This window comes from Balaenoptera borealis, assembly GCF_965194805.1.
Source record: "Balaenoptera borealis genome assembly, chromosome: 5".
Lineage (NCBI taxonomy): Eukaryota > Metazoa > Chordata > Mammalia > Artiodactyla > Balaenopteridae > Balaenoptera > Balaenoptera borealis.
In genome coordinates, this window is record NC_138862.1 from 67,267,630 (window position 1) to 67,280,496 (window position 12,867).

General features: G+C 32.7%; 1 protein-coding gene across 13 annotated transcripts in view; it reads left to right on the forward strand.

Annotated features, from left to right (window-relative positions):
- Positions 1–12,867, forward strand: part of STXBP5L (syntaxin binding protein 5L) — a 382,290-nt gene that overhangs the window by 304,246 nt on the left and 65,177 nt on the right. For 7 of the 13 annotated variants that reach the window (XM_082394859.1, XM_082394855.1, XM_082394862.1 and 4 more), the window contains one exon: positions 9,873–9,923. The exons of the other annotated variants lie outside the window; for them this stretch is intronic. In XM_082394859.1, the coding sequence (XP_082250985.1) occupies positions 9,873–9,923 (51 nt within the window). The remainder of the gene's footprint in view (positions 1–9,872; positions 9,924–12,867) is intronic. 13 annotated transcript variants of the gene reach the window in all.

The following is a 12,867-nucleotide window of genomic DNA, read 5'->3' on the forward strand; positions in this document are numbered from 1 at the left end:
AAAGATAAACAATATTGATAAACCTTTAGCCAGAATCATCAAGAAAAAAAGGGAGAGAGCTCAAATCAATAAAATTAGGAATGAAAAAAGAGAAGTTACAATGGACACCACAGAAATACAAAGCATCATAAGAGACTACTGCAATCAACTCTATGCCAATAAAATGGACAACCTAGAAGAAATGGACAAATTCTTAGAAAGGTACAACCTTCCAAGACTGAACCAGGAAGAAATTGAAAATATGAACAGACCAATCACAATTACTGAAATTGAAACTGTGATTTAAAAACTCCCAACAAAAGTCCACAACCAGATGGCTTCACAGGCAAATTCTATCAAACATTTAGAGAAGAGGTAACACCTATCCTTCTGAAACTCTTTCAAAAAATTGCAGAGGAAGGAACACTACCAAACTCATTCTATGAGGCCACCATCACTCTGATACCAAAACCAGACAAAGATATCAAAAAAAAAGAAAACTACAGGCCAATATCACTGATGAACATAGATGCAAAAATTCTCAACAAAGTACTAGCAAACCGAATCCAACAATACAATAAAAGGATCATACACCATGATCAAGTGGGATTTATCCCAGGGATGCAAGGATTCTTTAATATCTGCAAATCAATCAATGTGATACACCACATCAACAAATTGAAGAATAAAAACCATATGATTATCTCAATAGATGCAGAAAAAGCTTTTGACAAAATTCAACACCAATTTATGGTAAAAGCTCTCCAGAAAGTGGGCACATAGGGAACATACCTCAACATAATAAAGGCCATATATAACAAACCTACAGATAACATCATACTCAGTGGTGAAAAGCTGAAAGCATTTCCTCTAAGATCAGGAACAAGACAAGGATGTCCACTGTTGCCACTTTTATTCAATATAGTTTTGGAAGTCCTAGCCATGGCAGTCAGAGAAGAAAAAGAAATAAAAGGAATACAAATTGGAAAAGAAGTAAAACTGTCATTGTTTGCAGATGACATGATAGTATACATAGAAAATCCTAAAGATGCTACCAGAAAACTACTAGATCTCATCAATGAATTCGGTAGTTGCAGGATACAAAACTAATACACAGAAATCTGTTGCATTTCTATACACTAACAACGGAAGATCAGAAAGAGGAATTAAGGAAACAATCCCATTTACCATTGCATCAAAAAGAATAAAATAACTAGGAATAAACCTACCTAAGGAAGCAAAAGACCTGTACTCTGACAACTATAAGATGCTAATGAAAGAAATCAAAGATGACACAAACAGGATGAAAAGATATACCATGTTCTTGGATTGGAAGAATCAATACTGTCAAAATGACCATACTACAGATTCAATGCAATCCCTATCAAATTACCAATGGTATTTTTCACAGAACTAGAATTAAAAATTTCACAATTTGTATGGAGACACAAAAGACCATGAATAGCCAAAGCAATCTTGAGAAAGAAAAATGGAGCTGGAAGAATCAGGCTCCCTGACTTCAGACTATACTACAAAGCTACAGCCATCAAAACGGTATGGAACTGGCACAAAAACAGAAATATAGATCAGTGGAACAGATAGAAAGCCTAGAAATAAACCCAGCACCTATGGTCAATTAATCTATGACAAAGGAGGCAAGACTATACAATGGAGAAAAGACAGTCTCTTCAATAAATTGTGCTGGGAAAACTGGACAGCTACATGTACAAGAATGAAATTAGAACATTCTTTAACACCATACCAAAAATAAACTCAAAATGGATTAAAGACCTATATATAAGGCCTGATACTATATAACTCTTAGAGGAAAACAATTGAAGAACACTCTTTGACATAAATCACAGCAATATATTTTCAGTCCATCTCCTAGCATAATGGAAATAAAAACAAAAATAAGCAAATGGGAACTAATTAAACTCAAAAGCTTTTGCACAGCAAAGGAAACCATAAACAAGACGAAAAGACAACCCTCAGAATGGGAGAAAATATTTGGCAAATGAAGCAACTGACAAGGGATTAATCTCCAAAATCTAAAAACAGCTCATGCAGCTCAATATCAAAAAAACAAACAGCCCAATAAAAAAATGGGCATAAGACCTAAATAGACATTTCTCCAAAGAAGACATGCAGATGGCCAAGAGGCACATGAAAAGATGCTCAACACTGCTAATTATTAGAGAAATGCAAATCAAACTACAATGAGATATTACTGCACACCAGTCAGAGCAGCCATCATTAAAAAGTCTACAAGGGGCTCCCCTGGTGGCGCAGTGGTTGAGAGTGTGCCTGCTAATGCAGGGGACACGGGTTCGAGCCCTGGTCTGGGAAGATCCCGCATGCCGCGGAGCAGCTAAGCCCATGCGCCACAACTACTGAGCCTGCGCATCTGGAGCCTGTGCTCCGCAACAAGAGAGGCCGCGATAGTGAGAGGCCCGTACACCGCGATGAAGAGTGGCCCCCGCTTGCCACAACTAGAGAAAGCCATCACACAGAAACGAAGACCCAACATAGCAATCAATCAATCAATCAATCAATAAATCTTAAAAAAAAAAAAAGTCTACAAACAATAAATGCTGGAGAGGGTGTGGAGAAAAGGGAACCCCCCTACACTGTTGGTAGGAATGTAAATTGGTACAGCTACTATGGAGGACAGTATGGAGGTTCCTTTACAAACTAAAAATAGAGCTACCATATGACCCAGCAATCCCACTCCTGGGCATATATCTGGAGAAAACCATGGTTCAAAAGGATACATGCACCCCAATGTTCATTGCAGTGCTGTTTACAATAGCCAAGACATGGAAGCAACCTAAATGTCCATTGACAGATAAATGGATAAAGAAGCTGTGATAACATTTATACAATGGAATGTTACTCAGCCATTAAAAAGAATGAAACAATGCCCTTTGCAGCAACATGGATGGACCTGGAGCTTATCATACTAAGTGAAGTAAGTCATACAAAGACAATTATCATATGATACCACTTTTATGTGGAATCTAAAAAAATGATATAAATGAACTTATTTACAAAACAGAAACAGACTCACAGACTTGGAGGATGGACTTGTGGTTGCCAGGGGGGGAGGAATGGGAGGGTATGGATTGGGAGTTTGGGATTGACATATACGCACTACTATGTGTTGAACAGATGGCCAACGGGGACCTGCTATGTAGTGAAGGGAGCTCTGCTCAATATTCTGTGGTGGCCTAGATGGGAAAGGAATTTGAAAAAGAATAAATACACGTACATGTATGGCTGAGTCACTTTGCTGTACACTGAGGCTGATGCATCACTGTTAATCAACTATACCCCAATATAAAATAAAACTTTTTTAAAGAGTGAGCTGGAAAAAAAAAAACCCAAGCAATTATGACATCCAAGCAGAGAGAAGTTGCTAAATTATAAAGAGACAATGTTTTAACAAAAAAATTAAAAAGAACTTAGATATATTTTTCATGAAACATCAGAAACACATTTACGATTTAACTTCCAGGAAAAACTGGTTTTGAAAGTAATTTTTAGTTTTTATAATTTATATAATCAAATTATCACATTCTGAATTTATTAAACCTTGTTTGCTAAAAACAGTAATCAACATTGGTATAGTACTTTAAAGTACTCAAGGTATTTTTCATGGGTATTATCATATTTAGTCCTACAGCAGTCCTGTAAGGTTGGTATAGTACTCATTTTATATGAGTGGAGAATTATGGCTAAGAAAAATAATTCTATAACTTGCCCACGTTTATCCTGCTAGTACATGGCTTAGCTGGAACCAACCTAATCTTTAGACCTCAAGTTCCTCTCACTCCACAAATTATTTGACCTCCTTTTTTATGCTTTCAAAAAGGTGTGTTGAAGAACCTAGTTCTCTCTAGGAGTTTATAATTCAAGATAGACAAGAACAGAAATAAAGTTTCATAATCAGTTAACATTTGCTCATATGACACTAACAAAAAGTCACTGATTCACTAACATCATTTAGATAGAAATGTAATACATATTTTTCGGTGGCAAGAAAATTAGAGTCATGACATTAAAATTTTGTATGCTGGGGCAAATTCTAATAAATATACCTCTTTGCCTGGCTATATCTTAACCACTTATGAAAAAACGGGGGGTGGGAAATGGCAACAAAATTAGAGGTGTGTAGGTCTTTCAGGACTCCACCATGGCACGGTAACTCCAAAATATTTGTGTGTGTGTGTTTTTTAACTACACTTGCACATATATATATGTATATGTATATATGCATATATATGTATGTTTATATATGTATATACACATATATGTATATTTATATATGTGTATATATGTATATACATATATAAATATATATATATATGTATATTTATATACACATATATATACACACATAGATGTATATATGTATATATATTTATATACACATATATATATACACACATAGATGTATATATATGTATATATACACATACATATATACACACACACACACCAGGTGTTTTTGTCCTATCTTCGTTTCTAGCATAGGGAAGATAGAGACAAATGAAATTAATTAACTGACTGGTTGGAATATAGTAATGAATCAATAGGTAGGTAAACTTTACAAACATTTTAATCTAAACAACTTTTTATTTTAATTTAGTGTTAGGTTTATTTATTTTATAGAAGATGTCTAGGATACACAGGTGGTATCTTCTATGTCAGGAAGATTGTATTGCTTAGTGCAAAGGGCATAGCTTTGGAGTCTTAGAAATTTGACCTTACCCTACCTCTTTCTACCATTATGACTTTAGCTAAGTTTCTTAATCTTAACTGTGTGCTAGTGCCCAGAACATAGATTCTCAATAATATACAATAGTGGTTATATTATAAAAGCAATGATGAACTCCCATGGCCTAAAGAGACTGAACTTCTTCTCCTTGACCATTCTAAATTTCCAATTAATAGTTGTAGCTTAGCCTTAAAGTAGATCCTTCATGGGAAATCAAAAAGTCAATCCAGTTGTTTTTAATCAACAAACAGCTTATCAAAGATTTGAGTTAGAAACTTCTAACCTAGCTTTTTATGTTATTTCCCATTAAAGTAGCAGCCATATTCAGACTGATTCAGGGTTCATCTCTGTTCCTAAAATTTTGATTCAAATGTGGAACCAAGGATCTGAATAAAAACTTATTTGAAGCCAATACAACATTCCTCTGATAAGCCAGGCTGCACTATTTATTTACTTTAAATTGAATCAGGACTTAGGAAAAAGGCATATGAATATACAGGCAATGATACAGTCAAGATATACTGAAGCCTCCTAGGCAAAACCCTGTTGTAATACCTGAACTTCTGTTTATATTCAGGGCTGAGCATATGACCTCATTCTGGCATAAGCTATGGTAAACCATCAGACTACCATGCCTCATTACTGTAAATGAACCTGAATTTGGGAGGCAGATAATCTAGGAGTAGAGATGAATAGTTTTGCAAAGGTTTATAATCTGGTGCTATTGTAGGGCTTGGCCATCACCAAATCTTTAGACCTGAATTTATAAATATTAATATGTATTTTGCCATCAGCTAATCCTTTTACTCATTTGCATCATCTTTGGTCTCTTATGACATACTCCCTAACAATTTCTAGGTGATTCATAAGGTGATAGATGTGGTTAGGTAAGTGAATAACACTATCTATGGGGATGCTTTCCTTCAAATTTTTTAAAACTCAGATTTAGTGGCATGTAATTTACATTAGAATAAAATTCACCTTTTTAAATGTACAGTTATTCATTTTCTTTCCTTTGTTTTTAATTTTGTTTTTATTTTCAAAAATGTAAGCCACAACATGTTAAAGTACCAAGAATTTCCTGACAATTTTCCCAGAATCTAACAGGACTAGGATAATAAGAAATCAAACTGTTCTAATATTTGCTGCAGCAATATTCCCTGCCCCGCAGCTGGATTACAGTATGGTACTGTTTTCTGTATTACTGTCTGTGAGCCAAGACAGGCAGCTTTTCAAGGTGTTGAGGGATTGTGCAGAGGAAAGAAATAATGGTACCATATGCAACTGGAGGCATTATCAAACGTGCTGTATTCAATACTAGACACTAGATTGCAAAAAGGACATGTTGTCCAGGTAAGTCATTTTTGATACAGAATACCACAGAATGACAAGCTTTCTTGCCAACTAAGTTTAATAATGAATATAATACCTAATATTATTTACCACACCATGTTAAGTACTTTACACATATTTCTTTAATACTGACAAGATCCCTTTGAAGTAGGGACTAATTATCAAACCCATTCTACAAAGGAAGAGAAACAATCATCCTGAGATTTAAGTAACTACCAGACCAGGGTCACTCAGCTGGCAAATGTTTGAGTTATGGTTTGACTTCAGCTGTGGTTTTGATCACTGGGCTTCATTTCGCCAGACCCTAGGAAACTTACCTTGGAGAAAAGCAGAAGTCTTTGTGGAGCTTTACAGAAGGGAAAAAACATATCTATTCTCTTCTAATAGGAGCATTACTATCCTTGTAACTATCAACTTCTCTTCCTCATTAGAAAATGGAAGATCAAAGACAGATATGAAAAAAAATTGCTCAAAAGGAACCAAAAAAGTACCTGTTAACATATGTATATGTATATATATATATATAAAATCATAATCACCTTAAAATGCTCAGCAACATAATATCTATATCAAATTTAACAACTAAGGACAACATGGCGTCTCTTTAATGGAAAATCTGAGATGCATCGCAGGACGTACTTTTTTGTGGAAGGGTCTTGAGTGAAAGTCCCATAGGTTGGTTAAAGTTTATAAAACAGTAAAACATTACTTCTCAAAATGTGATCTATCTGCCAACCTCTTTTATTAATATTGCCTGCAACACTTATTAAAATACAGACTCCTGCTGACCAAATGAGGGTACCTAGAGATGGCCCATAATGCTTTAAGAACTGGCATGTGAGAGCAAAAATGAGTTACTTTTTTTTTTTTTATTGTGCCAGAGGTTAGAACTGGAACAAACTAGTAAATGGTAAAGGAAAGTAGTTTGAGCTCAAATGGAAGGAAATTTTGTAGCAATTATAGCAACCCAAAATTGGATTTTTTTATACTTTGAAGGTTTCTATCACAAACAGGTATGATGTCAAGAATGTTGTAAGAGAATACTTGCATTGAGTAGGATATTGGACTATGTGACCTTAAAGATTCCTTTGAGCCAGGATTCTCCACCTCTCTTCGTGCAGTGTGCTAAGACAATGAGTAATGTGAAGTTTCTATTTCCCATTTTCTCCTCTTTGGCTAACAATATGAAATGATAGTGGTATGTATGCTTTTGCTAGGTAACAGTAAAAATGAAGAAATTCAGAGAGCTGCATTCCCAAGGGCACATTGCAAAGGTTAATATGTACTGTTTTCATTCAGTTTATTTCCAGGACTACTTGCCTCTTATTCCCTCTTGCCTTACTCATCTTCCAACCCAAATTCCTCAAATGTTAACGTGTAACATATTCTTCTACCACTTGAAACATGCTTTCTGTCTGTTTAGCCCTCTTCAGAATAACCCTTCACCCCTACCTTCCGACTTTACTGTTTTTTTTAAACTTTCATTCAGCAAACACTTATTGTACATCTATTCTATGCCAATAATTAATTAGGTATTGGGAATACAATCCCCATCCCTAGAGAACTCAAAGTTTCAGGATTTTAGTCGATAGTAGACAGAGTAAAAAAAAATCAAGTATAATAAAATGTGTTATAAAAGATGTGTACAAGGTGCTATGAAAGTTAAGATAATGGCACCAAATGAAGCCTTAAGTCTGAGGCTGCCTTCAAGGAGGTGGTGGTTTTTCAGCTGTCTTAAAGGATGAGTAGGAGTTTACTAGTAGCTGGACAAGTGAAGATTTTTCTGTGCATAAATAACAGACACCTGTTATTAACATTGTTATTAAAGAAGTTTGCCAATCAATCCCACCATCTAATTGCTCCCTTTTCCTCCCCCAGTTATACATTTGAGGATGGGGTTTGTGACGGGCCCCCAATTTTTAGGTAGGAAGCAGTCTACAGGAAGCCAAGAAGGTTGGTGGTGAAGTGGAGGGGGTATCCCAAAAAGTGGAGCAGATTTGAGAGCCAGAGTAAATTAGATACTAGACTAATAGAAAGGAACTGTTTGACCTCTTTCTGAAAGCATCTTTGTAATCCATTTTTGAATTTATACTATATAGATATGTTGAAATACCCTATTTAAAAACAAAATAGAAACAATTAAAAAGATAAATTCTGAAACAAATCCTTACATTATAAAGAATTAGTTCCTATTTTAAAAATTAAGTGAAAGATTTAAAATAGTAACATCCCACTTCCTCAGTCTGTCTGAATTGTGAATCAATTTACAAAATATACTTTATTTGCAACCTGTTCTGGCATAATTATTACATATATTTATTTAGTTTGCCATATTTTTATATAAATATAATCTTTTTGTTGTACTGCTGATTCTAAACCCAAATTGCTCAAATTTGATTTGATTTCTCCTTAATAGAATTATTTAATGTCTTTTTTATAGAGACAACTGCCTGTTGCTATTATTTTTATTAGAATGATAATGCTTAGATTTCCTTTAATAAGTAGTTTAGCTTGGCGTATTGTAGTCAGCAAGCTACAGCCCACAGGCCAAATCCAGTTTGCAACCTATTTTGGTATGACTTGTGAATTAAGAATGGGTTTTTAATTTTTAAATGGTTGGAAAAAAATCAAAAGATGAGTAATATTTCATGACACACAAAAAGTATATTTAGGTTTCTATTATATTTAGGTTTTATAAAATGTATTCCAGTAATTCCAGCTGAAGTATTAGAGATAGTATCAAAGATGTTATTTGACAGATGGGAAGATTAAGCTGCAAATTGATGAAGGGATTTTTATAAAACTTTTTCAAAGTTTTATAATTAGGTGGTAACAATTCAGAAATTTGTGACTCATGTTTTCTGATTTTAAATTAAGTATTCTTTCTACTATATCATACTGCATCTTTATTTTAAAATAACTTTCCTAATTGTAAAGAAAATCACTCATTAGAAGGTATAAATTGATAGTATCAATTTGAGTCTTAATAAAGTATTAATTGACAGAAAATATTTCTAACATGATTTCCCCTAATGCAATTTCTTTCTATTATAACATTCCAGTTAAATATTTTATGAGATGCCCAATGTAAAATTTTTATTAACAGATAATGAGGCAAATTTTCAATAAATTGTAGGAGTTTTCTTGGTTTATTCAAACATTTTATGACAGCTTGATTTATAATAATATAATTAAATTTATTTTCAAATATTTTTTATTTAAGATTTTTTTATCTACTGAATTTAACATTGTAGTATTCAATATATAAGTCATTTCATCTGCCATAGGTATGGTAAAGTTTCCTTCACTATATCATACACATCTATAATAGAATTTTCTTTCTATTTCAAAAAATGTTTACAGAGTTAATCAGTTTTCCCCCTTACCATTGTTATTTATGATCTGAACTTATACATTTGTTGCAGTATTTCTTTATCTATCAGATTTATCTGGAATTGATTTTTGGTTCTTTCCAAAATAAGAAATCACTTCTCATGCTACATGTGAAAAAAACTATGCAAAGATGCACTTAATTATTTACTGTAATAACAATTGCTTTTCTCATGTTTCTGTTTGCATATTATTTATTCCTGAATGACAACAAACTAACACTGAACAGTATTTCTGCTTCCATAATGCTCACTAAATGTAACGTTCATTAGGATTTCAATAATTATACTGCAAAACATACTGTTCCCTCACACTCCTCTTTAATTTTATATAATTAACAACTGCCTTTTTCCTTTTTCTGTTGTTTCAGTTAAAGGATCAAGAAAGTTAAGTCTGCCAACAGATCTTAAGGCTGATCTTGGTACGGTAGGCAAAAGCCAACAATTTTAAGTTTTCTTACATTCATTTGGCTGAACATTTTAACCAACCAGTCCATGAATAACAAGTTTCCTAGATGGCAGGGTTTAATGGCTTTACAAAAAGCCTTTCTTAAAAATCACCATACAGTTCTGTTGGCAGCATTCAACATTTTGTTTGTTAACAATCATTTTACAAAATTATGTTTCATAAATCATTACACACCAAGGTATATAATGTTTTGGGTTTTGTTTTTTTTTTTGATCATGAGAATGGTTTTAAACATTAACTAGTCATGCATATGGACCCTTGTGACTGTAACCATGTAAATGAACATCACTTTTTCTGGAACTATTTTTCCCATTTTGTATATTAATATCATTTAGAATTAATGCGATTTAATGTTGTTAATGCTATTTAACAACAGCAACAACAAAGTCCGATACATAAAAGAATAGAGTTCTCGCCATTTAAGAAAGTTATAGAAGATTTTATTCACTTTTATTTTTTGTGGTGGTTAAGAGCTTATTCATAATTCTAGCTCTGAAATAAATTAAATAGGCTTTAATAAATTTTTCTTTCAGAACTTTTATCTGCTTGTTCCAAGATAGTTTTTTTCTTTTTTGAAATTTGATTGAATTACCTTTATTTTCATCTCCTTTATTCTGACTTAAGGTCATAGCATTAAATCCTACTAATGTCATGGTTGAAATAAGAAAAATACAATAATTAGTCTTTGCATTATTTTTTAGTGTACAAAGCTGTTTCACACACATTATTTTATTTGACTTTCTTAGCAACTCTTTAAGATAGTTATCACTGTTCCCAATCTTTTTTTTCAGAGCAGAAACTGAGGTTATATTGTTAATAAATTGTAGAATTAAGATTTTAACCTAGATCACAGAACATAATACCCAAAGTTTATGGAGCATATTCACATACCTCATCTCATTGTATCTAAATTAAATAACTCTTAGTCAAATAGTTTGTTACATTTAAAATCTGATTACATATCATCTTAGATGAATTTGATTAAATTGGACAATTATGTTATTGTATTTTTAAATGCAAAGCACTAACATATACAGTATTATTAGTTTAATATTAACAAAATTGTTATGAATTAGTATTTTGCCAATGTAATTGATGTCAAAGGAAGAATCAACATTCTAGTTCCATTTATTGACCTCCTACTACATGTCAGACATTATGCTATATAATTTGTACAAATTATCTGAGATAGATCAGTAATATTGTTCCCACTTTACAAATAAATTAAGTCTATGAAAAATTCAAATTTGTCTAAGGTCATACAACTATAGCAAAACTGAATTTAAATCAGGTATATATCATTGCAAAGCTTATAATCTTATAATTACCTATCATTTTGTATAGCATGTACTGTGACAAATGTCAAATGAAGACTAAAGAATGAGAATGCTTTTCTCTAGAAAAATATGCATTCTGACATTTATTCATGTAATTTCCACATATCATAATTTCTTTCCTAGAATGTTGAAAAGGAATAATAAAAAAAAACAGAAAGAAGATTCTCAGCCCACTTCCATATTTATTGGAAGTAGCAAAGAAAACTCTTAGTTTTAATTCTAATCTGGAGGTCAGTTAGGCATGATTGTTATTAATAAACATATTAATAAACAATTTCTAAAACTGTCAGTCTTTCAGTTTCCAATTATCTCCTTCCCAGTTGCTTCATTCTTACTATTTTTATGCATACTTTAGACAAAGATGATTATGAAAACTCACATATATAAAAGATAAAATAGTCAAGTGCTTATCACTTTACTAAAGGATTTTTTGCAAATAAAAGGATTCACAATAAAATTTCATTAAATCCCTATTTCTAAGTATGTTGTCAATGGAATTTCATTTTTAAAACTTGTTTCCCACAAATCTCCAGAAAAAAAATTATAAGGATTCTGAAAGAGGATAAAAGTCTTTATGTATGTAAATTCTTCCAACGTAAAACCTTGGTGTAAAATATATCCTGGGTTGCTTGTAACATGGTTTTAGGAAGAATATTCTTCAGTGGTGTATAATCCTTTAGTGAAGGAGGAAAATGTGTAAGAAGCTATTGTAGTACACCAAATAAGGACCAAAGTAGGATAACAGTGAAAATGAAGAGCTGTTACCATGGGAGACTTTACAATTGATGGGATTGGGAACAGTGAGGGAATAGGGCTGGTAAGGCATAGCTAATAGGGGGAGTCAAGGATGACTACAGATTGCAGAAAATGGAGAATACCATTCTCATGGAGAATACCTGGTTTGAGAGGAAAGGAAAATGAGTTTGAGTTGCTCAGGGACATTCATGTTAACCACTCAGTGAGCAATTAGAAATGTAGGACTGTTTACCATATAGCACAGGGAACAATATTCAATATCTTATAATAACCTATAATGAAAAATAATCTGAAAAAAATATATGTATATATCATTTTGCTGTACACCTAAAACTAACACAATATTGTAAGTCAACTGTACTTCAATTAAAAAAATAAAGAAAAAAAAGAAATGTAGGGCTAGAGTGTAGAGGGGAAATCTCAAGCCCAAAGTAATAGGTAACACTCATCTGTGTAAAGGTGTTAGTGACTGTGTATATGAGCTGTTCACTGAAGACAAAGGAAAGACGACAACGTGTTGGAGAGCTTTGGGTACTAATGTAATAACTTCTTTGTTACAAAAATCCTTATCTGGAGTAGCAGTATAACAGTAAAAGTAAAATAATAGTAATAACAGTAAAAAACTCATACATTGGACAGTTATGCAATTAGAACCCTCAAGTTGTTAGCCTTTTATGAAGTAGTTACCAGAATCATGGGAAATTGCTTTATTCCCTAACATTTTAACATTCAGTGAAAAACTATCTTGTTTCTCAATTTATAACAAAAAATACAGACATTTCTCTTTCTTAATAAAGATTTTGA